The sequence below is a fragment of the Monopterus albus genome, unplaced genomic scaffold, assembly GCF_001952655.1.
Source record: "Monopterus albus unplaced genomic scaffold, M_albus_1.0 scaffold229.1, whole genome shotgun sequence".
Taxonomy (NCBI): Eukaryota; Metazoa; Chordata; class Actinopteri; order Synbranchiformes; family Synbranchidae; genus Monopterus; species Monopterus albus.
This window is the reverse complement of record NW_018128109.1, coordinates 294,425-321,033: the sequence shown is the minus strand read 5'-3', so window position 1 is coordinate 321,033 and position 26,609 is coordinate 294,425. Positions and strand designations below refer to the sequence as shown.

The following is a 26,609-nucleotide window of genomic DNA, read 5'->3' as shown; positions in this document are numbered from 1 at the left end:
TTGAGGTGGATGAGCAGGATACATTTTAGAAGGGTCACAGATGTTTATCTTCCAAAAACATTTTGAGGCTGTGTAATAAAGAGTTGTACTTGTGAAAACGTTTTTGGATGCGTGAATAAAATCTGTTACCACAATGTTGTATAATAATTAAGTGTATTTGTAATCAGGTGTAGACAGAAAGCAGCAAATTTCAAGTTAATAGTACGAATCAAATAGTATGGATGTTTTTACTCTTAATCTGATTGGATAATGACGCTGTCAAACTGTCCAATCAGAGAGCAGTTGGAGCTCACATGGTTTGTCTCCACTGAATCTCAATATGGAGGACGGCGAGGGCTTTTCTGTTACACAGGTGGGAACACTGAAATTTGTATAAAATCACAGAAAAAAAATGTTATGTGTACGTTTTGTATGATATGTATGTACCTCGTAGGTGCTTCACTGTTACTCCGAGGTAACGCAGTTGTCCAAATGTATATTTTCTGGTTTAGGTGGATTACTTTGTGTTAGCTAGAATTGAATGTTAATGTAGCACGTTAGCAAGTCTCTGCTAGCAAGAAACTTTCAAGGGTAAGTTAGCCGTCAAGTACACTTTTGCCTTGCTTGAGCGTTTTCATTATAAGACTAATCGTTACACCTGTTTAATCTTGGAAAAATCGCTATGATTTGAAAGTTGTCCCTTCTTGAATCTACATTGTTGTAGATTAAATAGCTTCTCCCGCTAGTTACTTTGCCAAAGTAGCTAAGTCAGTGGTTAAGGTAATTTTAAATGGCTTTTGCATTTAATATATCTAGCAAAATACTTGATTGAATTTGATTTTTTAAAAATTTTAAAAAGTCAGGTGGGTTGAGTTTTGGCTGTTTTGTTAGTGACTATCATGACAGAGGGGATACTGATTACTTGCAAAAGGTAGTAGACATTTGTTTGACAATCTTGGTAGAACAGCATCAGTGGCTGGACAGCTGAGTGGACCTGGCTCTCAGACCTGAATGCTGCTACAAGCCAGTGGGGCCAGCCACTCTATAACCCAAGCAAATACAATGCAAATGCTGTGTGTAAAGCCACCTATCTGCGCTTTGCTTGGATAATGATAAGATTCAGGGATGCTCTGTGTTAAGGAGTAGGTTAGGTCTGGAAAATGGTGCTGCTTATTGTGGAGCTCTGAAGATTTATGACGTCATGGTGCGACACCCACCTCTTTGGGGTCAAATCGTGGGTAAACATCGGTTAACTCATATACTGGGATTCCATATGAATGTTTTCCCATTCTTTGGCACATTTAATTGTGTATTATTGACTGATGTGATTCCTTGGGGTTTTACTGGTGTAGGTTTCTGTTGATTGACAGTCTTGTTAGAAGTGTGATGTGGGCTGGGTCACTGAGTGGGCCTGGCACTCAGATGTGATTGACTGTGAAGTCAGTTGGGCCATCCACTGTATAACCTGAGCAAATACAGAGCAGATATTATATCTGCTCTCTGCTTGGGTGAGGATAGGATTCAGCAGTGCTTTTATATTAAGTTCAGATTGGAAGGACTTTCTTTTAATGTGCATGGTATATGTGCAAGGTTGATAATAAGTGATCAAAGTAAACACTGGAACATGCTGCTGTTGAAAGAAGCATTTGCCATTGGCAGATTAAAAACCTTCTTTGAGCAGTGCTTTGAAATCCTCCAAGGAATTGAAGCTGTTTGTATAATTTTTTTGGATGGGTCTGTGAGTTTGTGCTGTCATTGCCTCTCACATGCTGTGTATACCTGTGACATCACCAGCTTAATTGACATACCCCAGCAGTTAGCTGGCACACTTGGTATTTATTAGCTGCTGTTGCTTTGGCATTCTTGCCTGCTCCTGAAGATGGTTTTAAAGTAAAAACGAAAACTTGAGAAAATTGCCACCATGCCTCTGTCCTTTTTTGGAGTAACTTTATGTGATCTCACATTAGTTACAGCAATGTAGCATGTTCCACAGGATGGTTTATGCAAATGGTCCTGACGATTAGATTTGTTGTCTGTCTGAATTAAATAAGAAATACTGCTTCAGAAGTGTCTTAGCTGTCCTCTTTTGTTAGACCAAAACCCAAAGTACTGCCAGATGGGCAAAATGGTACCTTTTATTCCAGTGGTAGATGAAGTGCTTAGATTCCGTACTTAAAAGTAGCAACACCACGACGTAACAATACTCTGTTATAGGTAAATGTCCTGCATTCAGAATGTTAAGTAATTGTGCAAACATATTGGTATTAAAATATAAAGTAAAAATAGACATTATGCATTTCATGTTAATGTAAATGTAATATTATTGGATTATAATTACTGATACATTATTGTGTTCACTTTAATGTTGCCGCTGGTAAAGGCAGAGCTAATTTTGACTACATTATAATTTGAACCTATGCTGGGTAGCTTGTAACTTTCCCTCCAGAGATTAGCACTATTTTTCTCAAATGTGTTGGTTTGTCTTTCTGTGATCAGAGAAATTGTCATAACTGGGGCATTATGGGACTAACTTTTTCAATCTATCTTTTATATGGTGAAGGGACGTCTGAGGGTGTCGGGCCACAGAATGCAGTGGACCAGAGTATGGAATTCCATACACCGTGTTCCAGGTCCCCCATTGCTTCTACACATCGACACCAGCTGCAAAGTTGATCAAGTGAGAAACACATTCTAAGGGTGGGGTGATTTGAGAGAGTACTATTAAGTCTTCTATCAGTGATAAGTTCAGGTCAAACTGTCATTTCTCAAGTGCTTTTTTTTTTTTTTTTTTTTTTTGAAAACTTAGTGTAATGAAAATTATCCAATATTTATAACATGAATTCTGTCCCAAGCTGACCTTTTTCACAACAATCCTTTTAGTTTAAGTTGTATAGCGTAAGCTGTGCATGTTTATAACTGGTTTCACTCTGCATTTGTATCCACATGTAAACACAGGGTCAGAATTAACTGCAATGTGTATAGGTTTACCTACTGTATGATAATGAAGTGTTGTCATTGTGCATTAAACCAAAAGTTCACCAAGCCCTACTGCTTTATGAAAATGCAACTGATGTTCATAGCTAACAGCTTGACATTAATGATGTCCTTCTTTTTAAGACCTGCTCAGATGAAAGTGAACCAGTAAGTTGGGAATTTGATAGTCCAGCTAGCAAATAGACATTTAATTCAATTTGGATAAGCTTGTTGGGTAACAAGGTAAAGACCATTCTGTGTGTGTTTTTACTTTACAGATGTGGCGGGGTTACGTTTGGTGGAATTGAGATTTTCCAGAAAGGTTTGTGTACCCAGAATTTATTTATAATGTAAATTTTAATTCATTGAAATGCCTTAAGAAAAACAGCAAAGTATGATAGTTACTTGTAAACAACTTTGAGTAGCCTCTTGAGTTAACAATGAATTTATCACAGATCCTGTTCCTCCCAACAGCCAATAATAACAAGGCATCCACGGCTCTGGAGTTCGCCCTTGAAGCTGCAAAGAAACGCAGCTTTCCATCCAGGTACTATGCACATTCTTGTTATGCTTTGGATATAAACAAGTAAAACATTTAATTTGATTAAGGTGCACTTAAGCATATACTGTCAAATCACATTTCTCATGTTGCAGAAATAGGTTTATACAATTCTTTAAAATATCTAAATAGCCTTCAGTTGTTATTCCTGCATTTCAGACTGTGGGTTTCCTGTCATTTTAAGGACGATTTCAAAACCAACTTAACAGCAGTCAACCTCATAGAATGTTTGTATTTTTTTGTATGATACTGATACACTGCCCATCTTAACATATTGCCACTGTGTTTATACTTGTTTTAACGCACATTCAAGAGTGAGGGGATCAAGGAGTCACCCACCAGAGGAAATCCTAACGTGAGCAATTCTGCCTGCTTCCATAACTGGTTTGCTTGTTTCAGTGGAATGTCCTCTGCTTTTACTTCATTTTTCTTTAATTTGCCCCTCAACAACATGTAAAGTGTGATATGAACTAAGGGGTTTACAGAACAAATTCAATTTATTTTGTCTTTGTATTCAAGATGGAGGGCCTGTGGCACAACATGTAGAATGTCCTTCACAGCCTTGAGAAGGAAAGAGGGCTAGATCCAGCAAACTGCTCCGAATCCAAGCTGATCTGGACCCATTCACTGAGGGACGGAACAACACGATGCAGTAACACCCCGAACATGCAAAGAATCTCTGTTCTGTCAACTATGAGGTAAGAGAAAAATCACACAGCTCTCACATGCTAAGATTTTTAATTTCAGTGCTGTTAAACACATGCTTGTGGCTTAATCCTAGTGTCCAGTCATTCTCAAATTGCATACAGTTGTGACTTAACATGGCTTGTAACATGGCACTTTTCAGATGCTGACATCTTGGGCATGGGTCATGCTGGAGAACAGGTCTCTCCCCTGGACAGTGCAGAACCTGACAACTTTAAAGCTGTAATGACCTTTATTGCTGTAATAATTACCAAGTTACAGAGCCAGATGATGTTGCTTTATCCTTTTAATGGCATTTTTTAACAATTAGGAATATTGCACTGTTTGAGCATGCTGCTGTAATCCACACCCTACTCAAGCAATCAAAGGTGGAAAGCTACACTTTCAACTGACTATGCTCTCTCTCAAACTGGGCGACCTTGTTTGGTCTAAAGTCAAAGTGCACTCTGCGTCTCCCACATGCTGTTACATTGCATGTGCACAGACACTCCACGGTTATGAAGCCTTCTCCAGTGATGCAACTTGTGAATTTTCATGCAGTTGCATCACTGGAGAAGTCTTCATAAATGTGGAAGTGTCCATGCACATGTAATGTAACAGCATGTGGAAGATGTGAAGTTCTCTGCCCTGACAACTTGGGACTCTGGCAGCAGGTACCTTACCTAAAAAGCTGAGCTGGGATGGAGTGGCTGTAAAACAAGAGAGATTGTACAGCTTTATTTTATTTCACTAATAAACAACTGTCAAACAAACTTGCCTGTCTCATGTATGTCCTCAAGAATCCTGGATGCTCACTGTGTATGGATGATTGTCATCACTGTTATTCCATGGCCAGGTATCTGATTGAGGATTGCCTAAAAGGGATGGAAAAGGATGAATTTAAAGCATGATGCCCCTTATAATTTCAACCCATCGTGTGTTATTTTCACAGCTTTGCTTGCTGTTTAACAAAAGTACTGCTGATAGTCTTTTAGCTTTTCTTTAGTGGGTACAGTATTTGTACCTGGGCAGTGAACACAGCAATGTTCCAAGTCCTGAACAAAAATTAAATATTAAGACATCATCTCACCACACATTGAAGTAGTATCCAACTCCAATTTACTGGGGGCAAGTCCCAAGAAAAGGCAAGACTAATAAGTTCATCACTGTGCTGGTCAGACAGGATCATTGCCATCAAGCCTATGACACAGAACAATTTTAACAATTCCCATCACTTTTATGAGTCAGACCATACCATTTAAATAAATTTCACAGTTAACATCCCAGATTTAAGCAATGCTAAACTGAATGAACATTAAATTTCACATTGATAAACTTTCCACAATAATGTTTAATGTTCTGAATAATTTTGTATTACTCACCATCAGAAGTGTTGTCTGGACATCCAGATCTACTACATCATCTGTACAGTTTCAGGTCATCTTCACTGGGTTGTGCAGCTCTGAGGTCTGGACTTGATGACGTTCTCAGCACCGTCTTCAACAACAAAATATTGTGCAGTATACTGTATATGACCTGTGTTGAATGCATTTTGTTTTTCAATTGTACTTTGAAACATCTCTTGAATAATGGCTGCCACCAACAGGACAGGATAGGCTGCAGGGAAAACTAAATGTGTATATATAATCTATACAAAGCATGGCAAGTCCTATTGTGCATATTTTTAAAACATAGCAAGTGAACACAAGTAATGATTATTAGAGTACTAGTACAATCCTCTACTTGGAAGCTTGGTATACCAGTTAATTATGTTCACCCATTATTTGGCCCCAAAGAGGGGGGCTGTCACACAATGATGTCATAAATCTTCTGAGCTCCACAATAAGCAACACCATTTTCCACTCCTAACCTTAAAAATCCTTGAACCCTATCCTCACACCCAAGCAAGGAGCAGATATGTGGCTTGACACATAGCATCTGCACTTTATTTGCTCATGCTATACAGTGGCTGGCCCCACTGGCTTGTAGCAGCATTCAGGTCTGAGATCCAGGTCCACTCAACTGTCCAGCCACTGATGCTGTTCTACCAAAATTGTCAAACAGAAGAATAAACTACTAACAACCCTACTGAATTAATAGCCATATGATCACCAATGCCAATACAAATTCTGTGTGGGTGTGAAACTGCAGGCAAATCTACAGGATCATCAGGGAGACCAGGGGTGGGACTATGTACACAAGTACATGCTGGCCATATAATCATTTAGCCAATATTCAGCTCACTTTCTTAGTATCTTGTTATAACAAGAAACCATTCTCTCATTTACATGAAATGCGATCACATTAAAACATGATTTTATAACACCGGCAACTATTTTCTTGTAACAGTAGGAACCTGCACAGCAGCAAAATCTGTGAGTACTTATTTATGAAAATATCTAATCTTTCCCACCCCTAGCGGGCACATTTGAAGACTTAACAGTGTGTTCCAGTCCCAGAACCACCTGCCTCTTTGCCTGCACCCACACCCCCAACACAGTCCTCCATCAGCGTCTACTTAATACTATGTCAACCATTCCAAACAACAATCAGTAACTTACAGCTAGTTGATGTCTGTTAGCTACAAGCTGCCCTAGCCATCATATTTTGAATAACACAAACTTCAACTAGCTTTGGCAATCAACCAATATCCAGCCTTGGTAATCACCAACAAACCAACCACATTCCTCTTTAACATCATATCAGCTTGCTAATGCTAGTGGGCCTCAGGCCTACTTCAAGGATCAAACATTTGTAAACAAAGCCATGCCCCTGTGCTAGTTTGCCTCAATTTAACAGTCATATTACACACATATGTTAGAGCTTACAAGTTGATCTGCTCTACTAGTTTTGCACTTACCTATCTTTGCCTCAGTCACATTTCTCTTCCAGAGCAAGCAGCAGGTTCTCCCAGGTGTTTCATTACATGCCTTAGGCTCTCCTACAGACACAGATGAGGGACATGCACGTGTTCCTATTCATACTTCAGACTGAGGGTCTGCCTTCTGTCTGCGTACGTTGACAGTTTCTAAGCATTGTGGTACATACGCAGTCGGGGCTGTTGCTGTGGACCATCAGTGCGGACCCTCGTGGACCTGTGAAGATGATGACCTGGGTTAAAATTATTCAAAGGAAATTCTAACTTAGCTATGTTAGCAATTTCTTTACTTGTAAAATAGGCTGCATTCTACTATGTCTACAGTATTATTACAAGTCACAAGAATCACCAAAAACATTTTAGCCTACTTCACCTATTCTGGAGGCAGCTAAAGTACCACTTTGCCCACCTGGCAGAACTTTGGGTAAAAAAAATAAATAAATAAATAAAAACCTACTGAAAATGCAATTTTAATTTGTTCTTATGCAATACAATGTAAAAGATGGGCACATGACAGATCTTCATAACCATCTGCGTATACGCAACACACTACATCCAAAAAGACTACCACACAGAGCAGAGAGGGAATATTTCAATTTTTACAAGCCTATGTATGAAACTATACCATGGCTTCTATTGTTCTGGTGAACTTACTTGTCCATAGCTTAATGAAGAAGGGGCATAGTGTCAATTTGCTCTTGAAGAGGGCCAATATAAAGTGCGTGTTTCCCATTGTTGGTGATGATCTTCAGCATCTCAGCTGTGTAGCTTCATGCTCCCTGTGCCACCAGAGGCAGGTTCCTCTGGCAACTGCCACACTGAATGCAGTACAGAAGACATAACTAAGAATGTGTTACAAAACACATGAAAAAGTGATTTAAAAAACACTTCCATCCATCCATCCATTATCTATAACCCTTCTCCTAATGAGTATCACGGGGTGAGGGAATCCCAGGTGACACTGGGCAAGAGGCAGGGTCCACCCTGGACAGGTCGCCAGTTTATCACAGGGCAGACACTTGCTGACAGACAACCACACATGCTCCTACAGGCAATTTAGAGTCACCAATCAACCTAAGCTGCATGTCTTTGGACTGTGGGAGGAAGCTGGTGTACCCGGAGAGAACCCGCACAGGGAGAACATGCCAACTCCAGGAGAGAACCCGCACAGGGAGATCATGCCAACTCCGGTCAAAGTCAACAAAGTGGCCAGGAACCTTCTTGCTGTGCACTGACAGTGCTAATCACTGCATCACCATGCTACCCATTTAAAAACATTTTTAAAATGAAAATTGTCTTCATTTGCAGAGCACATCTCTGTCTATTTAGCATTTTCTACACAATATCTGACTGTCATAGGCACTTAGTGAATTAACTACACACACACAGTCCCTCATTCATTAAGCTCTCTTCAAATACATTTAGAAATCATAACAAGACTCCATTACCTGCAGCTTTATACAAAACCCATCCTCCCTCCAGTTAATCTTCATTTCTGGATACTCATGGAGAGCAGTAACCTAGAGTTGGATATGAAATTCCCCATATAATTTTCTCCTTGGTTAATGGGCCAGAATTCTCTAACATGAAGTTTTGACATCATTAAATCCTGGCAAATCCTGATTGATGTTTTGATTCTGAACAAACAGGCTTACCAAATCGGTCACAGCCGATGGGTTTGCCTTGACTTCAATCTAAATGGAGGCTCTGTCTTTAACAAGGGTGACTGGCGGCAGAGCTTAACACTCAATTAAAAGTGCGCGTACTTGCCTAAAAAGGAACTCCACTACAAGAAAGAAAGAAAGAAAGTGTGGCAAAGAGCAATGGCTTCTAAACACAACTTGACTTTATGGTGTTGAAAAACAAGAAAAGTGCAACTCTCGCCTAGATATGTTCCACATGTCCATTTTAATGTTTCTGCAGACAATAACATGCTTATCATAATGCTGAAAGTCAAATGCTGTTCCAACAGGGGATAAGTGATGGCAAAGGTTCCTAGCTGCAGGTGTTAACGATTAGCTTCAGTGTTAATATAAGCATACAAAAGAAAAGCAAAAATGTACTAGACGGCTAACTGTGCCTAACCACACCTGGAACCAATTAACGTTAGCAGGCTTCGGCTTGAAAGGCGTCTTGCTAGCAGAGTTTTGCTAACGTTAAATAAAATAGCACGCTTGAAGTCGAAAAGAAATTTGTTCAACTGCTTTACCTCAATAACAGATAAACACCTACGTGCTACATACATAGAGAACACTACACATAAAATTTTACTACGATTTTCTACTGCTACCCACCTGAGTAGCAATTGAGCCAGCGTCCATCTTGAGGTTCAAACCATGTGACACCCAATTGCCCCCTGATTGGACAGTATGACTCTGCTCTGTGATTGGCAGGGGTGGAAAGTAACTAGGCGGATTTATTCAAGTACTCTAATTAAGTACAATTTTGAAGGATTGGTACTTTATCTGTACTGTATTTCTTTTTTGTGCTACTTAATACTTTGACTTCGTTATATTTTAGAAGCAGATATTGTACTTTTTATTCCACGACTTTTAGTTTGTAACTTTATTTACTAGCTATTTTCAGAATCAGATTAATAAAACAAAATACAGTATAATAAGAAGAATTTATTGATCCCTGGTTGGAAATTCACAAACGACCCAGCAGTAAGTCAAATAATAAGCATATATATGTAAGATGTATTGCTACTTTACTTAAGTAAAGGATCTGAGTACTTCTTCCACCACTCGTGATTGGTTTATCACTTTCCAAATAGAATCAAGTTTAAAGACATGGTCAGAATTCGTATTTGTTGCTTGAGCATAGTACATGCAATTTGCTGCTTCCTAGCTGTACACAGATATTCACAAACACTTAATTAGCCTATTTTCAGTAACAATATATTTGCATATTTTATTCACACCTTCAAAAATATTTATTTTTACAAATAAAAATCTTTCCACACATATATGAAATGTTTTTACAATTACAAATATTTTCTACACATATTCGAAACGTTTTTACAAGCTCAAAATCTTTGTGGCCCTGTACTGAGTCTATAGACCCCATTTACAGTCATGGTCAAAAATATTGGCACCCCTGCAGAGACCTCCACACAGTTTTAGTCTCTAACTGTGACCCTTTACAAAGTAAAATGATAATTTAATGATTTATGTTAATTCATTTCATATCACTTCAGTTAGTTTACATAGATTTATTCTTAAAATATTTACCTTTTTCTCTGTTATCATGTGTCTTATCATATCATGTCTTGATGTGATTTTTTAAAACCATCCCTACACTTTATTTTTACACTAATATTTGCTGTCTGATGTGATGTTTTATTGTGTTATTTGTTTCAATAACTATAAAATGGGTTTTTCAAAGCATTTTCAGGGCCTGCAGATACCAAGAAGGTGTGTGTTAACACAACGGATGCATGGAGAGCTGTTGTTGTTGACACTGACATTATGTTAATTACAAACCACAGCAGGTTTTATGTCTTTGCAATTTCCGCCATGTTGCCCTTGAGTAAGGCTTTTTCTATTAATATTGCTATTCAGTTAAATATATTGTGCAAACATACAGCAGAAAAAAACTGCTTATGCTCAGCAGCCTCTACTGGATAAAAAGAAATTTCACAAATGAAAATATATCAGACCAGACTCACACAAAGCATTCCAGCATCCAAATACTTTACCTCCATCCATCCATTATCTACACCGCTTATCCTGAAGAGGGTCGCTGGGGGTCTATCACAGTCCAACAACTGTGGGAGGAAGCTGGAGTGCCAGAAGAGAGCCCACGCAGGCACAGGGAGAACATGCAAACTCCGCACAGAAAGGCCCCGGGTCAGCTGCAGCTTGAATCCTGAACCTTCTTGCTATGAGGTGTCAGTTCTAATCACTGCTCCACCATGCCACCTAAATATTTTACCTTTAATAGAAAAATAAGGAGTAGGTGGAACAAGCTGAGCGCACATCTCATGCAACTGTACTACTCACATTTGTGAAATTATGAGTTTTGTTAGGCATTTGGTCAGTTCTCAATATAATACAGCCCTGACATTTTCACATATGGATGAACGTATAAAGTGTTACAGTAAATTTAAAACTAAAAGAAACTCCAGGTTGATGGATGCATTTCATTATGAGAACATAGGCCTCTGTCTGTACAATATTAGACAGCTGCCAGAACCATCTGTGGCCAACACATGCACACACTCACACGCATAGCTTCTTACTGACCACTAAAGGTTGAAACATCACCAAAACATCAATACATTCCCATCAGTTTCTTTATCAGCATGTGTTTAAAGGCACGTACACACACGGTAACCACTCATTCTCACACACAAACACAGTGAAGATTGTTGGATTGTTGTTGCAGCTGGGAAGGAGACAACCAATACACGGAATTCCCAAAGGTCAAATGACAAACAGGGCAGGGGAATGTTTACTGATAAACTGGATTTAAACTCTGTGAGTGCTTTTTGTCACACAACCATGATATTACTCTATGTATTACATAAAGTCCATGTTATACAATGTATTTGTTTATGCATGTGTGGGTGGAATTCATTGTACATGTGTACATTAATTTGAAAAAAGCACAAGAGGAAGGGATAAATCAAGAAGGGTGAATCAAGGATAATCTGGAGGAGAAGGAATATTCCAATCCAGTGCTTTCACTCTAATCTTCTTATGATTTAAGAGTGTTGCGTTATTTTTACGGTGTAATAAATTTATGTTGCAATCAAACTCTCTGCGAATATTAATATCTAGGACACTGCACTGTTGTCTGAGCAAAAAACGAATTAGCCTTGGTGGAACAGGGTTTGAATTCTAAGGAGATGTGTCATCTTAGCACATCGGGGGATATAATTTTACACTGTATATGGCTGTTAACACTTGTTTGATGTAGATAAAGGCACCCAGCGGTCACACTTTAATTGTATGTTGTTGTGTTAGGCTGTGCCTGGTATTTACAGTGCAGCTCTGGAAGCATGTGACTTCTGTGTGGATAGATGATTTTATCCTAGAATACGACTGAAATACCAGTTTTAAATTAAGCTTTCACAATTAATCAAGTGATTGTATTTATATAATTTTCTGTTTTGGGGCATTGAGTGCCTCAGTTAGAAAGCAACTGCAGAGAGATGAATGAGAATGGTATGGTCCTTAAATGACTCAGTGAAGCCCCTTTAACCTTTAAACAGATGAAAACTGTGTGTTTAAAATAGTTCTGTCTTCATTAATCCCTACTCTTAGTGCTGTAGAATTTATAGCCACATTTGTGATTTGTCTTAAAGTGGTGAGTAATACTCTCCAAATCATTTCTCTCAGTTGTTTGACAATGGGTATTTATTTCCCTCCAACAGTATGTTTCACAGATTTGGGATTACTCAGTCTAGAGGTGAAAATGAGTTTCCTGATCCTCCTTTTTGATCTTGTGCTTTTTTAAAACCTATTCTTTACTTTTGCCCTTTCCTCCTCCCTTTGTCCATTCTCACTGATCTCTTACACTTCACCTAAATTGATTTACACTTACTGGATTTACTGGAAGTCACTCCTCAAACAAGCATCTAGAATAATTCCCAAATCCCATTTCTGCTTCTCAAAGTCGCCTCTTTCTTCTTTGTCTCCTATCATTAAAGAGATCAGGACTTCCTGTTAACTATCTAAGACCAAAAATATCACTAAACTCCAAAATGCCAGAAAACCACACACATTCTTCTACACATGGACGAACACGTGCAGATTTCTTAAGTCAACAATGGTTAAAGCTAGGTTCAAGCAACTTGTAGCATAGTACACAGCCTAACCGCTGTGTGCTGAGTCAGTAATGGGTCACAGTGACCGCGTTGTCTCTTTGTCCATAACTCTCATGTTACAGGAGCTGGTTATCTATTAGGAGGCATGTAAAACTGAGCACACACATCCACGTGGGGTCCCTTACACATAGCTTACTGAACAGAACAACAGTCCACATACCTCATACTACATACTGTCATACTGTTCTTTTTTTCTATCCCTAAATTATAAACAAAATCCCAAATTCAGTAAAAGCTGAGGACTGTCTAAAATGTCCTCACTCGATCAGTGTAAATCTCCAGCAATGCACAAGGACACAAACACACAGCAGGTGGTGCATCCCAGCTCTAATTAGCTGGATGTTTGCAGTAATAATAGATTTCTCTCATAATTTACGCAGAATTATTAGATTACAAAAGAATCTGATTGGTCTAAATGAGTAACTAATGAGAGCGCGGTAATGAAGTTTCAGGATGTTTCAGGAAGTAGGAGGATACTGAGAGCATAACATTAAATTGCACTCTGAACCACACACACAAAGTTATATACAGTTTGTTTCATCAGCTGTGTCTGTGTCATGCTAGATGCTTTGAACAGATCCTGGACTGGCTCCTTAAATGACTCAGTGAAGCCCCTTTAACCTTTAAACAGATGAAAACTGTGTGTTTAAAATAGTTCTGTCTTCATTAATCCCTACTCTTAGTGCTGTAGAATTTATAGCCACATTTGTGATTTGTCTTAAAGTGGTGAGTAATACTCTCCAAATCATTTCTCTCAGTTGTTTGACAATGGGTATTTATTTCCCTCCAACAGTATGTTTCACAGATTTGGGATTACTCAGTCTAGAGGTGAAAATGAGTTTCCTGATCCTCCTTTTTGATCTTGTGCTTTTTTAAAACCTATTCTTTACTTTTGCCCTTTCCTCCTCCCTTTGTCCATTCTCACTGATCTCTTACACTTCACCTAAATTGATTTACACTTACTGGATTTACTGGAAGTCACTCCTCAAACAAGCATCTAGAATAATTCCCAAATCCCATTTCTGCTTCTCAAAGTCGCCTCTTTCTTCTTTGTCTCCTATCATTAAAGAGATCAGGACTTCCTGTTAACTATCTAAGACCAAAAATATCACTAAACTCCAAAATGCCAGAAAACCACACACATTCTTCTACACATGGACGAACACGTGCAGATTTCTTAAGTCAACAATGGTTAAAGCTAGGTTCAAGCAACTTGTAGCATAGTACACAGCCTAACCGCTGTGTGCTGAGTCAGTAATGGGTCACAGTGACCGCGTTGTCTCTTTGTCCATAACTCTCATGTTACAGGAGCTGGTTATCTATTAGGAGGCATGTAAAACTGAGCACACACATCCACGTGGGGTCCCTTACACATAGCTTACTGAACAGAACAACAGTCCACATACCTCATACTACATACTGTCATACTGTTCTTTTTTTCTATCCCTAAATTATAAACAAAATCCCAAATTCAGTAAAAGCTGAGGACTGTCTAAAATGTCCTCACTCGATCAGTGTAAATCTCCAGCAATGCACAAGGACACAAACACACAGCAGGTGGTGCATCCCAGCTCTAATTAGCTGGATGTTTGCAGTAATAATAGATTTCTCTCATAATTTACGCAGAATTATTAGATTACAAAAGAATCTGATTGGTCTAAATGAGTAACTAATGAGAGCGCGGTAATGAAGTTTCAGGATGTTTCAGGAAGTAGGAGGATACTGAGAGCATAACATTAAATTGCACTCTGAACCACACACACAAAGTTATATACAGTTTGTTTCATCAGCTGTGTCTGTGTCATGCTAGATGCTTTGAACAGATCCTGGACTGGCTTCAAAGCCTGAGACACACACACACACAGAACAAAACAGTATTTTCCCAAACATCATGCATCCAAACTGACAAGTAGTAATCTACATTTCAAACATGATATTCATACTAAAAAAATAGTTTAATATTTTAGGAAATACACTTATTTGCTTTACTGCAGAGCCTTAAATGAAAAGAGTGATACAGTAAATATGAAGGTGGAGCAAGGGGAAACAAGCACTTTACACACAATAATATAAAATTATGCATTATTGCAGCTTTAAGACATGAAAATGAGTGTTTACAACCAAAAAAACGAGCTGAATAATGTAGTGGACATTATGTTTGCTGCAACACTGATGCTAACAGTGTGTTTTCTAAAACGCCGTCTGGGAGAGACTGTACTATACTGAACACTGATTTCTGAAATTAGCTTGAATTTCACATGAGCATTTAAAGAGACTTCTAAGAGAAATACACATTCATGTTCCAGTCAACAAAATATGATTCAATTTGTTCATTCCATGAAGATTAATGGAAGCTAAATGTGCCCACAGATGCATATGGCACAGTAGGAAAGGTAGGGAAGCAGAAGTGTTGAGGGCAGTTACAAGCAGACACTTGAAAATATACACACAAAAACATGCAGTTTCATGTAAAGGGCAGTCTACTCACACGACCTTGCGAGGTTGCCTCTATGATCTTTTAATCTGCATGGATCAGCACTAATCCCCAGTCCTGCTCATCTCGTTTCCACTCTGGTGACCCTGGTGGAAAATATCAGGGCCAAACAGGATGTGTGGATTATGGCTTGCTTGTGATAAAGTTGTCTGATATTTCAGTTTCTCTTTCAATTTCAAGAGTCAAATGGGAAGACTTTGGTCATATATCTTTTAGCTTCTTCAGCAGTTACAGTTACTGTGAGAGTTTCTTCAGCCCCGTAATGGTACAGTTTCCCCTCCTTTTCTCCCCTTACAGGGTGAATACTGTACAGCTAAACATGATTAGACCTGAGTTACCACTTCACCAACCAGGCAAATTCACAGGAATGGGACGGATGTGAGATCACTTGAATCCAAGTGGACCTGTGGGCAAATTTGAAGAAATTTCCTCAAAGGAGTTTCTGAAATATCACACTCACAAGAATGGGATGGACATGAGGTCACAGTGACCTTTAGCCACCAAAATCTAATCAGTTCATCCATGAGTCCAAGTAGATGTTTGTTCTGAAGACATAAAATGCATATGATCTTACGCAGAGAGACTAGAGAGCATCTCATCATCTCCTCTACAGGTGAATCTATGCATAATGATAATTCAGTCCATTGCAGCACCACCCTCATAAGCCGCTGTCAAACCTTTAAAGCTGTCAGCACCCCCACCCTCCTTCATCTGGCTAATATGTCAGGTACAGCATGTAAATGGCATGACCTTTGTTCACTCATTCACACTGTACCTTCAGTATGTGTGTGTGTGCGCGCTTGGTGTTACTCAGATTGTGGGGACTCGACCTTCTTTGTGGGAACCCAATACTGGTCCTCACCATGCAAATCACTGAATTTTAGAGTGACAACATGGTTTAAAGGGGAAGGGTTAGGGTTAGGCAAGTAGTGGTTATGGTTAAGGTTAGAATAAGTCTATAGCTCAGTAAGTCAAAGTAAAATCTTGTGTGTGTGTGTGTGTGCGTGTGTGCATGTGTGTGAGAGAGAGCGATTTCCATTAGCACGTTAGCTTGTGTGATGTTATGTCACAGCTCATACTCAGCCACCTGTGCAGTGAATTAGTGTAATGGAAGTGAATTTGCATATGGAGAGTGTGAGGAGAGTGTAAGAGTGTAAGAGAAAACTGAACAAAGGAGGAATGAGAGGGACCAACAGTGCTGAATTTATCACTGAATGTTTGGTAAGGTTCTGGTTTAAGTGTTATTTGACTGTTACATGCAAGACCAACTTACCAATCACTGTGTCTTGGTTCACACTCACATCTCGTAGCAACTGAGAAACCCACAGCATACTACCTGCTCAGCACCAAAAGGCAAACAGAAAAGTTAGCTACTGGCTTATACTAATATAGTTGAGCATTTAGCACCTGAAGAGACACAGATTCCTAGTTGGTAGAGACCAAAAACGGAGCTATGAAAGAGGGAACATTAGATTAGGGACACGTACTGCTCCACAGCAAGATGTGTAAATAAGCAACTGTTTACTGAAAAGTTCACCATATAAACTTAACAAGTGCTGACACCTCAGTGTTGTGTTCACAGTTTGTTTTTGCTGCCCCCAAGAGGCCAAATGATCCGACTTTGTTGGCTTATTTCATTCCTGAACATCCAAAAAGAAACATCAAAAAGGTTGAGGTTGACACACAATCTCAACCTGATGACTCATTAATTCCCATGGATGGCTTACAGAAAAGACCTATTGGGCGCAGACATTATGGGTCAAGGGGCCCCTGGTCTTCATCTGCAAAATATCCCTAAATGAGACATAAAACAAGCCTACAGAGATTCAAGAAGACCACAAAAAACTACCAAAAAGAACTAGGAAGAGACAAATGAATAGTTGCAAAGTGACCACAAATAAATTCAAAATGTTTGTAGACTCAAGACTCAACTACTAAACCCAACATGTAAAACCACCACAAAGAGGTATTAAATATCTACAAAGAGATGCAAAATGTCCTCAAAGAGACACAAAACATACACAAAAACAATAAATGACACAAAACTACAAGACACAAAACATCCAAACAGATGCCAAATAATGCAAAACCACCATACAAAGATGTAAAACATCTACAGTGAGATATAAAATGTGCTTAACAAAATGCAAAATGTCTTTTAAAAAGGGGCAAAATAACCACAAATAACAGGGTTCACAGGTCTGCGGTTGTTGTGTGTCTATTTCAGTGGTCTGTGCCCTGTTAGTCTATGTCAGTACCAGAGATCCGGTACCAGTTCCAGTATCTAGAGTGTAGCTAGCACACTGGTGGGCACCAAACTATCTCATAACGCACAGAAATGAACACCACTATGAAGCTCTATATAACCAGAGGTTTTGTAGTTTTGTCACTGTCACAGTTGATCAAATACATATTCACTGACTCACTCGTATAGTTATACTAATGATGTAAGTGCATGTATACACAGTAACAGCCACAGTCTTTCTTCCTTATTAAAGTTACTTGGTGTTTTTATTTACATCATATCAGACAGAGGATGTCCTCATTGTCAGTCTGCAACTAACAGCAAGCCTCTTCCATATACACAACTAATTCCAATGACAGGGTCAAACAGGATTCATGGCCAGGGTCAGACCTGAATTGTTACAACATGAGGTCAAAGTACAAAACACCGACCAGATTTTTGACATGTGACATCAACCAGCGGTTCCTAGAGTGAGGACTGAATGTGATTTAGAATTATTATAGTAAATGTCCCAAATATTTAGCTTTATACTAGGCTGGTGAATAAACATTGTGTTAGAGAAGCTACTCATCTAATAGGGATGAAGCTTTATAGACTGGAGATCAGTGGAGAAATAACCATCCCTCAGGGAGGTGAAGTGTTTGTTTTTAATAAAAAATTTAAGGGACCCTGGATATAGATAATATGCATCAGCCATGTTCGCTCCTGTTGTTAAAATCAAACTATTGTTAAACAAATAGAAAGTCTCCCATCAGTTTAGAGCCATTAACTTGGCATCTAGACAGTTTATAACCTAGTCCTGCAAAAAACAAAAAACAAACAAACAAACAAAAAACATATATTGCGCAATTTTATACTTAAATAAAATGATAGTGTCATGCTCACTCAGTTGAAGAATAAAAATGTGATGTGGTGTGGAGTGAAAAAACAACAATAGCGTCAGTGGAATAATGTGCCAGATTTTCTGTTATTTGAGAGACACTGGCATGTTATGAAAACCAGCTTCAGATGGCACATACTGAAACATTTAGTATTTGGTTGAAACTGAAAAAGGACAAAGCAGTGCAAAATGTGAAAGCATCAAAAAAGTTTGTGACTTATACCAAAAAGGCTTCTTTATAATTTTATAAATTTACATTTTTCAATTTGAATAATTGGTCTAAATTGTACAGATTTGTTACAGGTACAGTCGGCCTTTATTAACAAATGATTATTTTTGCACACTGGCAAACTCAGAATGTCCTTGCACTGTTTGACACAGACAGACTCACACCGGTAGGCATTCAGACATCAGTTGCTGGAGTTCTGCATGTGTTAAGCTTTGGCCTACTGGATCCTGCCACACTTGCCTTCTTAGGCTCATGTCAACATTTGTTCATGTCTGACACACTTCTACAGTACAGCTCAGTTGTATTGCCATTTTAACTGTGATGTGTGCAGTAATGGCCCCTGACTGACAACGTTGTACGCTAGAGAACCAGTACCTGCAACACCTCCGCATCATACCAGTAAGACGTGTGAGATCTGACCAGGCGTCTAATACGCTGCCAAGAATTTACAGACTTGGAGAATTGAGCAGAGGGACACACGTTGCGTTGGTGTAACGCTGGTGTACATCTTTTATTTAGCCAAGATGCAGAATTCAGGCGCTGCTGAAGTTATAATACACCTGCACTATAGTTATGCTACAACAGATTTATGCATATATTAGAATGTTGCCAGGATGATGGTCAAATTGCATTTGTACATCTCTGTATGTGAAGGCCTGCCTTGGAAAGATCTAACACAAGCTGAATAACACAACTGTCAAATGCACTAAGGAAATTCAGTCTTTTTTACTGTTGATGTAGTGCTATAGCAGCATCCAGTAGGTTTGCAGTGGTAGTGATCAGCTACAATAGCAACCACGACTGCCATTATTAACTCTGTATTCATAAATGGCCATCATTAATTGGCACTTCCGCACCTTTCTAATTATATCTTTCTAATCTTGTTTACTGGGTACTTGCACCCTGTGAGGCTCTGTTGTTATAAATCTTGCATGTTGCTTGTCCTGTGTTGCTGATTCAACCCAGAACTCTTTAGGTTCCTCTCTTCTAGCTGGCATTTTGTTTATCTCTGACATTTGTGAAATGATACTTCATCATCAGGGCAAAAATAACCATTATCCACGCTGTCAGATTGTGAGACGTGGGAAACATCCCTCGGGCTCTTAGAACTATTCTCTAGTGTACTTGGCAATTTATACTGAACTAGAGTTTACTTTTGCTGAGCAGGCTTGTCGATGTTACCATAAAGAGAAATGTCAAAATGTTGTTCTTCTGAACCACAGATGTACTACTACTATACAGAACATATGTTTCACTGACATTGCAGCTGGGTGTTGTAGATTCTGCTTCTTTATAATATCACAAAAGCATGAATGTTACAGTTTGGGCTGTGTTGGCACAAAGCAATACATCAATTGTAACAACATTAAGCTGTAGCAAGCCCCCACAAAAATTTAAGATACTGTCTTAAATATCAGGTGGCCACTTGTCTTTAAATCAGTTTATTCTGAGATAAATTCTCTAGGGTTAAGATTACAAAGTTGGCACTCTAAACAATGGCACCTAGATTAAAAAAAAAACTTCTTAGGCTACAAACTATGCTCCCATGGGCTGATCGGATTTATGTTATGTGTTATTGTTGTCTAGTCCATTGTTACCTCTATACTGCATAGTATACTTTAACTGAAAGGAAACTATTTTGAAAAAAAAATATTCTCCAAAATATATTTGTCTGTTTTCATTGCCAAAACTTATTAGGACCTTTACAGAACATGCTGTAAGAGCTTCAAGCTTTCTGATGCTACTGTTTTCAGAGAATCTGATGACAGCAAAAAAGATTTGATGGTAATAATGAACTATGACAAGAGTTGTGCTTCTAGCACTTGTAATCCCTCTCCAGTTCAAATGCTGACAGGTCAAAATGAAATCTTTTTAATTTTTTTTTTCATGTCCTCTAATATGGCACATTACTTTGTTATGCTGATGTCCATTTCAGTTAAAGGGGGTGACGCCCTTCAGTGGAAGAAATTTCAGCCAAATGCACATTAGTGTATTATTCTTCTGATGAATCCCTGCCAAGGCCCTGCCAATGAGTTGACAAAGTGTTTGGCTGTCAAAATGTTCCAGTACTGCCCTTTAACAGCTGAACACACACAACATAACAAACGTTTTACTTGAAAGCAGGCTCAGCCTGTGCTGCAGTGTCTCAGAATTCAGCTTGGCATATTTTAGATGAGAGATTCAGCAGCCTCTATTTCATTTGGCAAGATGTACTGTAGTAAAAAATGGAGCATATTATTGCCTTTTCCACTCCTGGTGGAGTTTTGTGATTGTGAATTAAAACCTGGAATTCTCCACTGTCAAAAAAGCAGTTAGCTTTTTTTTAAAGAGTATTTAATAACAGTTAATGTATTAAGTTACTGTGTGTGAAACTTAAGCCATACTGTGATGTTTTGGCCTTTTTGTACACCAAGAGCAAGCACAGACAGCTGGTACTACTTCAATTCACAATCAATAAACAGTCAGGATTGTTTCAGTAGTAAGTTAAAATTAGGATGTGATGTTGACAAATCTGTGTGTACTTTTAATGTCAATAAATGCATTTTTATCAGCATGAAAAATGTCATATTTAATGGAAAAACAGCTTTTCTTTCTCTGAGGGCCTGTAACAGCCAGCTGTTGATATTTGATTTGTACTTCACTGATGAAAAACAAAGATATAGTAAGTACCCACAAGAGTCAAGGGTGTAAAATACTTGGACTATTCAACTGTAACCCCTCAGTTCCCATTATATGATGACAGTTTATGTAGATTCTCTTAAACTTAAATATGAATACTGTTTTTTTTTTTGCATGGGGTTAGTGTATACCTTTCCAACTATGTGGTAAAATATAATGCAACCAAAAAAGATTATGTATGTAAATGTGGTGACTGTGTACAAGTTTATTTTATTACTATATTATTAGTACTATATTTTGTGTAGCTATTATTGGTTGATCAGGACAAAGCAAACTCTTAGAGGAACGCTTAATTTATCTTGTTAGCCACTCATAAACATCTCCAAATGAAAGACAAGTAGTCAGGACTCCTCATAGACAATACAACAGGTTCAAATGTGGCTCATAACCTTTGGCACATATATTTCTCCCATTCAGTACTTGTCCTCTCCAGTGCAGCTGATGAGACATAAACACCATGAAAATATCTTCAAATAAGTGAAAGCATAAGATAAATGAAGCGCTCCTTTTGTCCATCTTCAATTTGCCCTCATTTGAACAGTTAAAAAGGCACTGAGCTGGGAATCACTTTCAGTCCTACACACGTTACCTGCAATGAGATGGCTGAGTTGCTGTTAATTACAGTTTGCTGCGAGTTAGAAGCAGAAACGGCTCTAAGATCAGCTTTGCATTTGTCATTTTGTGATTGCTTTTTAAACATATCTCCTTACTTAAGCCTCTCATTTGTCTCTCTCGACCCTGACCAATTGGTCTTGGGATGATGGGTGGCTGTAACAAACAGCAGATGGTAGGAGTATGTTTGGTAAAGCATGACATGATTTAGGGACAGCTGGAGGGTGAGTGAGACGAGTTGTATTGTTCTTCAGTAGGGGTTTTGCTTGTACAAGAGGTCATGATGCACAGCAAACATCTGTCACGCTGCTGCCATTTTCCAAAGGGCCATACAAGTTTTATCTTCAGCACCCACCTTTTTAATGGAAAGATTTGTTCTATTTGCGCAGTTCCATTGCTAATGAGTGCAGCACTGCTCATGTAAATGGGAATGGTCTCTGTTCCATGGTTTGTCCAAGCATTGCTGCCTCTAGACCCAGGTCAGGGTACTGTATGGGAGAGAGGACAACTGGAGAGAGCTAGAAACCAGGTATGTAGCTGAGGAAGCCAGCTAGGTCATTATGCTTTATATCAAAGTTTCTCCACTAACTGACCCCATCAGTACACTTCCTTGGGAAGAGGTCACTGTGGGACTAGCACAGTTGCTTTTCCTCAGGTCTCCCTTGTTCGGAGGGGGGGGGGCATGTTGTTCTTTTTCATCTATGAGTAAATAAATTCATAGTGTCCATCCAACACTTATGAATTCAAGTTTTCATATAATGCATTTGCACATGCAGAGATCTGTATCATCGAGTTCCTGCATGTTCCACTTGTTCAAATCCAGCCTCTCGCATCATGAATATCAGTGTTTCCCAGTCTGTGTATGGGACCTACAAACTTGTTTCTCTTAGAAACATGGTCCCAATGCTGTAGGAGACTTTCCTCATAGATGCTGGGGGAGCGGAGCGAGAGCTGGTCAGTGAGGCGTGGCTGTGGGATGTCCCTGCCTCCAGGAAGTAGCATGTCCCTGGGATCTCTTTGGGAAAATTCTCAGGGAGCTCCAGCCGTGAACGAGGGATGAATGAAAAAGAACGGTCATCTTTCAGCAACCTGTCAGTGATAGGCAAGTAATAGAACATAAACATTACACCACAGGAGTAATCACTCAGTGCAATAACAATAACAGGCAGCAGTAGTTTTGTGCCAACAGGTGTGTGCCTTAGCTTAATCTATTTGACCTTTTCCACTGTAGGAACCTACCAGCCTGTAACGGAACTTGTGCACCTTGTCCCAGGTACCCCTCAGGAGGTAGTGCTAAATCGAGTTCCAGAAACTCGAAGGGGGGGAGGGTTGGTGCTCAAAAGGCTGTTGTCTGTGATTGGTTAAATGTCAGCATCATCACATCTCAAGTATTAGCCTTACAAGCACAGTGTGTGAACATAAACTCACTGGTTTAGAGGTAAAAGAGGGTCTTCAGCGAGTTGATTGCAGGTAAAGCAGCAAAGATGTCACATTTCTGGAAGTTTGTGTTTTGCTTGTTTAACAGCTATTTGACAAACTGCACATACAGTCTCCACTTGTTCCAGATTTTGTGGCACACATGATTAACAAGGATTGAGATCTCTGCCCTTGTGTACTCGGTGGCTGACACAAGTAATAACACCGTGGAACAGGGAGGTGGAACCGACCACATCAGCCCTTCAAGTTCTGCCAGATTACAGGTATGAAAACCTTCAGGTTACGGCTCGTTAAGTTTCCATGGTGGAGAAACACTAGATGTTGTGGCATTGCCTTTTTTAGACAAAGATAAAGTCCATCACAGCAAACATAATAAGTCATTAGACATGCAACAAGACACATGCACACAGAGTTGGACTAGAATGTAAAGTAAGTAGAGACTGCAGATATAATGTCAAGTGATATACACATTATTATACATGGTCCCCCAAAATTTGTGTGTGTACATGCACATCTGTATGTTTGTATGTATACTGCAGTTACTTACTGGTAAGTTGTGGGACTAACATTGATACACCTTGGATGGCTCCCCGATTCAAACTTGCTGGCCAGGGTCACATTGTTCCCGAACAGGCAATAACGTGGCATTTTAACCCCGACAACGCCTGCCAACACAGAACCTGTGTGGATACCTATCCTCAGCTAAGGGAGAAAAGCAGGAAGAAGGTGGTGAGAGGAGATTGTAAAGAAAAAACAGGTAGAAGGGGAGAAAGATTAAAGCAGTAACAGTAAAGTAATAATGGATTTTCCTCACTACCATCTGACATTTTAGACCAGACCATTTCCAAACATACGGCCGCAAAGACCTTTTTATTTGGTCGACAGCTGGCAGAGTAAAATGCTTAACAGTGCTATGATATGTTAATTCATTTTTCAAATCAAAATAGCGGGTCTGTTCAGCTCAGATGCTGTGTGCGATTCTCTCCCTCTCCCTCTCTCATCCTGATCTTAGCAGGCCTCAACTGGCCTTTAAACTTCTGAACCTCTTTTCTCCCGAGCCACTTAGATATTATCTTTAACAGCCTATATAGATAACAGTTGTTCAACAGGTGTAGAGACACTGCTGGTGCAGCCTTAACAGACATGAGAACTGCTGCCTTCACACCTGCAAAGTAGACACCCATGGCCGGCAGTGCAGAAAGGAGTGACAGAAAAAAGAAACTGACTTGTTGGCTGACACTAGGTGCGCAAAAGTAGCTAATGGACTATAAACTATAAACCACACTGTTGCGTTAGATGATGAGCAAAGTAACGAAGAGGCAGCAGTGTCAGACAAATGAGTGCACAAGGGGAGGACCGGTGTCGCTGATAGTCTATTGTAGAGCTGGTTGACACACTGTTGTCTAATCACTCCTAGCTAGGTGGCTACTGAGTGCAGTCAATGCAGAACTGATTAAAGCAATCATAATGTTAAAGTTAGTGCTAAACATCTGCAAAGAAACTGCAAAAATTTCATTGTAAATGGGTCAAATAAATATGAAAATCTCTTCTGTCCCCTTTATAAAATAACTTAGGCATTATTCTTATAGAACATTCATGATTTGTTTTTGCTATAATAATTGATCAGCAGTGAAAACGATGTGTTAAATACTGACTGTACCATGTAAACACAGCTACTGATAAAAAAAGAAAGAGGATGGAGAAGGAACCAGCAGAGATTTTACATTACTTTCTACTCAATGTACTGTGTGACTGAAGTAAATTAGAGCTCTGTGCATCAATGCATATGATCAGGTTGGACTGCTCTTCAAAAGTTACTGTTGTATGACATGAAATAAAACAAATGGAAAGTATGTTGCATCATGCACCACACATGTAGCTGCCTATGTTAAGGTTGGTCTGCTCATTCTGAATTTAATGAATATAACATTATATTTGAGGCTGTCAGACAGTTTCAATGATGTTTGTTTCATTCAAGCTCATTATAAGGTGGTGAGAAATTTAACATAACTCTCAGCAGCATCCCTATTGCTGCGATGTACCTTTATAATGAAATAAATACATTTTGTACAGGTGATGTGTAAGCAATGTGAGTAAACATGAATTTAATCCAGCCCAGCATCCCTGCTAAAAAAAAAAAAGAAAAAAATAATAATACAGTAAATGGAAACTGTACTACTGCAATCATACCTCTATATTACTGTAGCTCTTTTTATCTAATCAGATATCTTGTGGCAGCAGATTTTTAGAGTGATGAAAGTCTTAAAATAGCAAAAGCAAGAGAGGGAAATTAATCAAATAAATATCTGCCTCCATCTCCTCTCGGTAACAGATACAGGGCAGCAACATGGTGCTCATATTATAATCTGGCTAAAGTATGAATGTATAAATAGCAGGAGGCAGAGTGAAAGCAATCTAGTCATCGTTCCAATTTGGCCATCCCACTTCATAGCCACTCGGCCAACTATTTACTTCCTCCACTTGGGAACAAGTCATTACCCATACACACACATACAAAAAACAAACACAAACACAAACAAACAAACACATTAGTCTTTCTATAATTGTAAAGACACTCACCTGACCCCAACTATCAGAATTAAACACCTAATCATGTCGGAGCCCTCAAACAGCCCCTTTGAGGACCAGCCCAAATGTCCTCACAACAATTGTATTCAACTACATCTTGTCCACACAACCATACAAAGACACACACAAACAATTTCTAATGATCTACATCAGCATCTCATCACCTAGGTAACCACTATGTGCATGCCAGCACACTGCGAGGTAGTCATGGCAACGACAGGCGATTGGGGTAGTGAAGTAGAAAGAGCACAGGCAGACTTGAACAGAAAGACAATAGAGAGAAAGAAAGAATTAAAAATAAACCTATAATTAGATGGTGAACCCTTAACAGCACAGGAGAGAAGAACATGGAGGAGACAGAAAGCACACTGGTAGGTGCACCAGAGTGACCTATTTTTCAGTTAAACTGCTTACAGATGGCCATGCATTTGTCTGTCTCTACAGTAGACAACCACTCAGAGGCACACACAAACAAATCTGCATCCAGCACACATGCTCCTCTTTATCTCTTATCAAGTCTCAAAACACAGACATGCAC

At 39.1% G+C, this 26,609-nt stretch overlaps 1 protein-coding gene and 2 long non-coding RNA genes across 11 annotated transcripts in view; 1 reads left to right on the top strand and 2 right to left on the bottom strand.

Moving 5' to 3' along the window:
* Window positions 1-277: 277 nt before the first annotated feature.
* Window positions 278-4,968, top strand: LOC109971586 (uncharacterized). 2 transcript variants are annotated; one of them, XR_002276567.1, is made up of 8 exons: window positions 278-352; window positions 2,540-2,656; window positions 3,097-3,120; window positions 3,231-3,274; window positions 3,427-3,499; window positions 3,825-3,866; window positions 4,031-4,209; window positions 4,359-4,968. It is a non-coding gene; the product is annotated as an uncharacterized LOC109971586 (long non-coding RNA). The 2 variants fall into 2 exon arrangements; XR_002276568.1 differs by lacking the exon at window positions 278-352 and adding an exon at window positions 361-570.
* LOC109971587 (uncharacterized) lies at window positions 3,281-9,457 on the bottom strand. 8 transcript variants are annotated; one of them, XR_002276576.1, is made up of 11 exons: window positions 9,368-9,457; window positions 8,729-8,859; window positions 8,522-8,593; window positions 7,728-7,891; window positions 7,244-7,290; window positions 7,056-7,136; window positions 5,578-5,692; window positions 5,286-5,395; window positions 5,012-5,070; window positions 4,879-4,905; window positions 3,281-3,522 (listed from the first exon to the last, which is right to left on the bottom strand). It is a non-coding gene; the product is annotated as an uncharacterized LOC109971587 (long non-coding RNA). The 8 variants fall into 8 exon arrangements; XR_002276574.1 differs by lacking the exon at window positions 3,281-3,522 and adding an exon at window positions 4,059-4,138; XR_002276569.1 differs by lacking the exon at window positions 3,281-3,522 and adding an exon at window positions 4,142-4,202.
* An 8,430-nt stretch (window positions 9,458-17,887) lies between these two features.
* The window catches only part of gucy1a2 (guanylate cyclase 1, soluble, alpha 2), a 41,506-nt gene continuing 32,784 nt past the window's right edge, over window positions 17,888-26,609 (bottom strand). Inside the window, 2 exon segments of the mRNA XM_020619981.1 lie at window positions 17,888-23,134; window positions 24,030-24,184. Coding sequence (XP_020475637.1) covers window positions 22,915-23,134; window positions 24,030-24,184 — 375 coding nt within the window. The 3' untranslated portion in view covers window positions 17,888-22,914.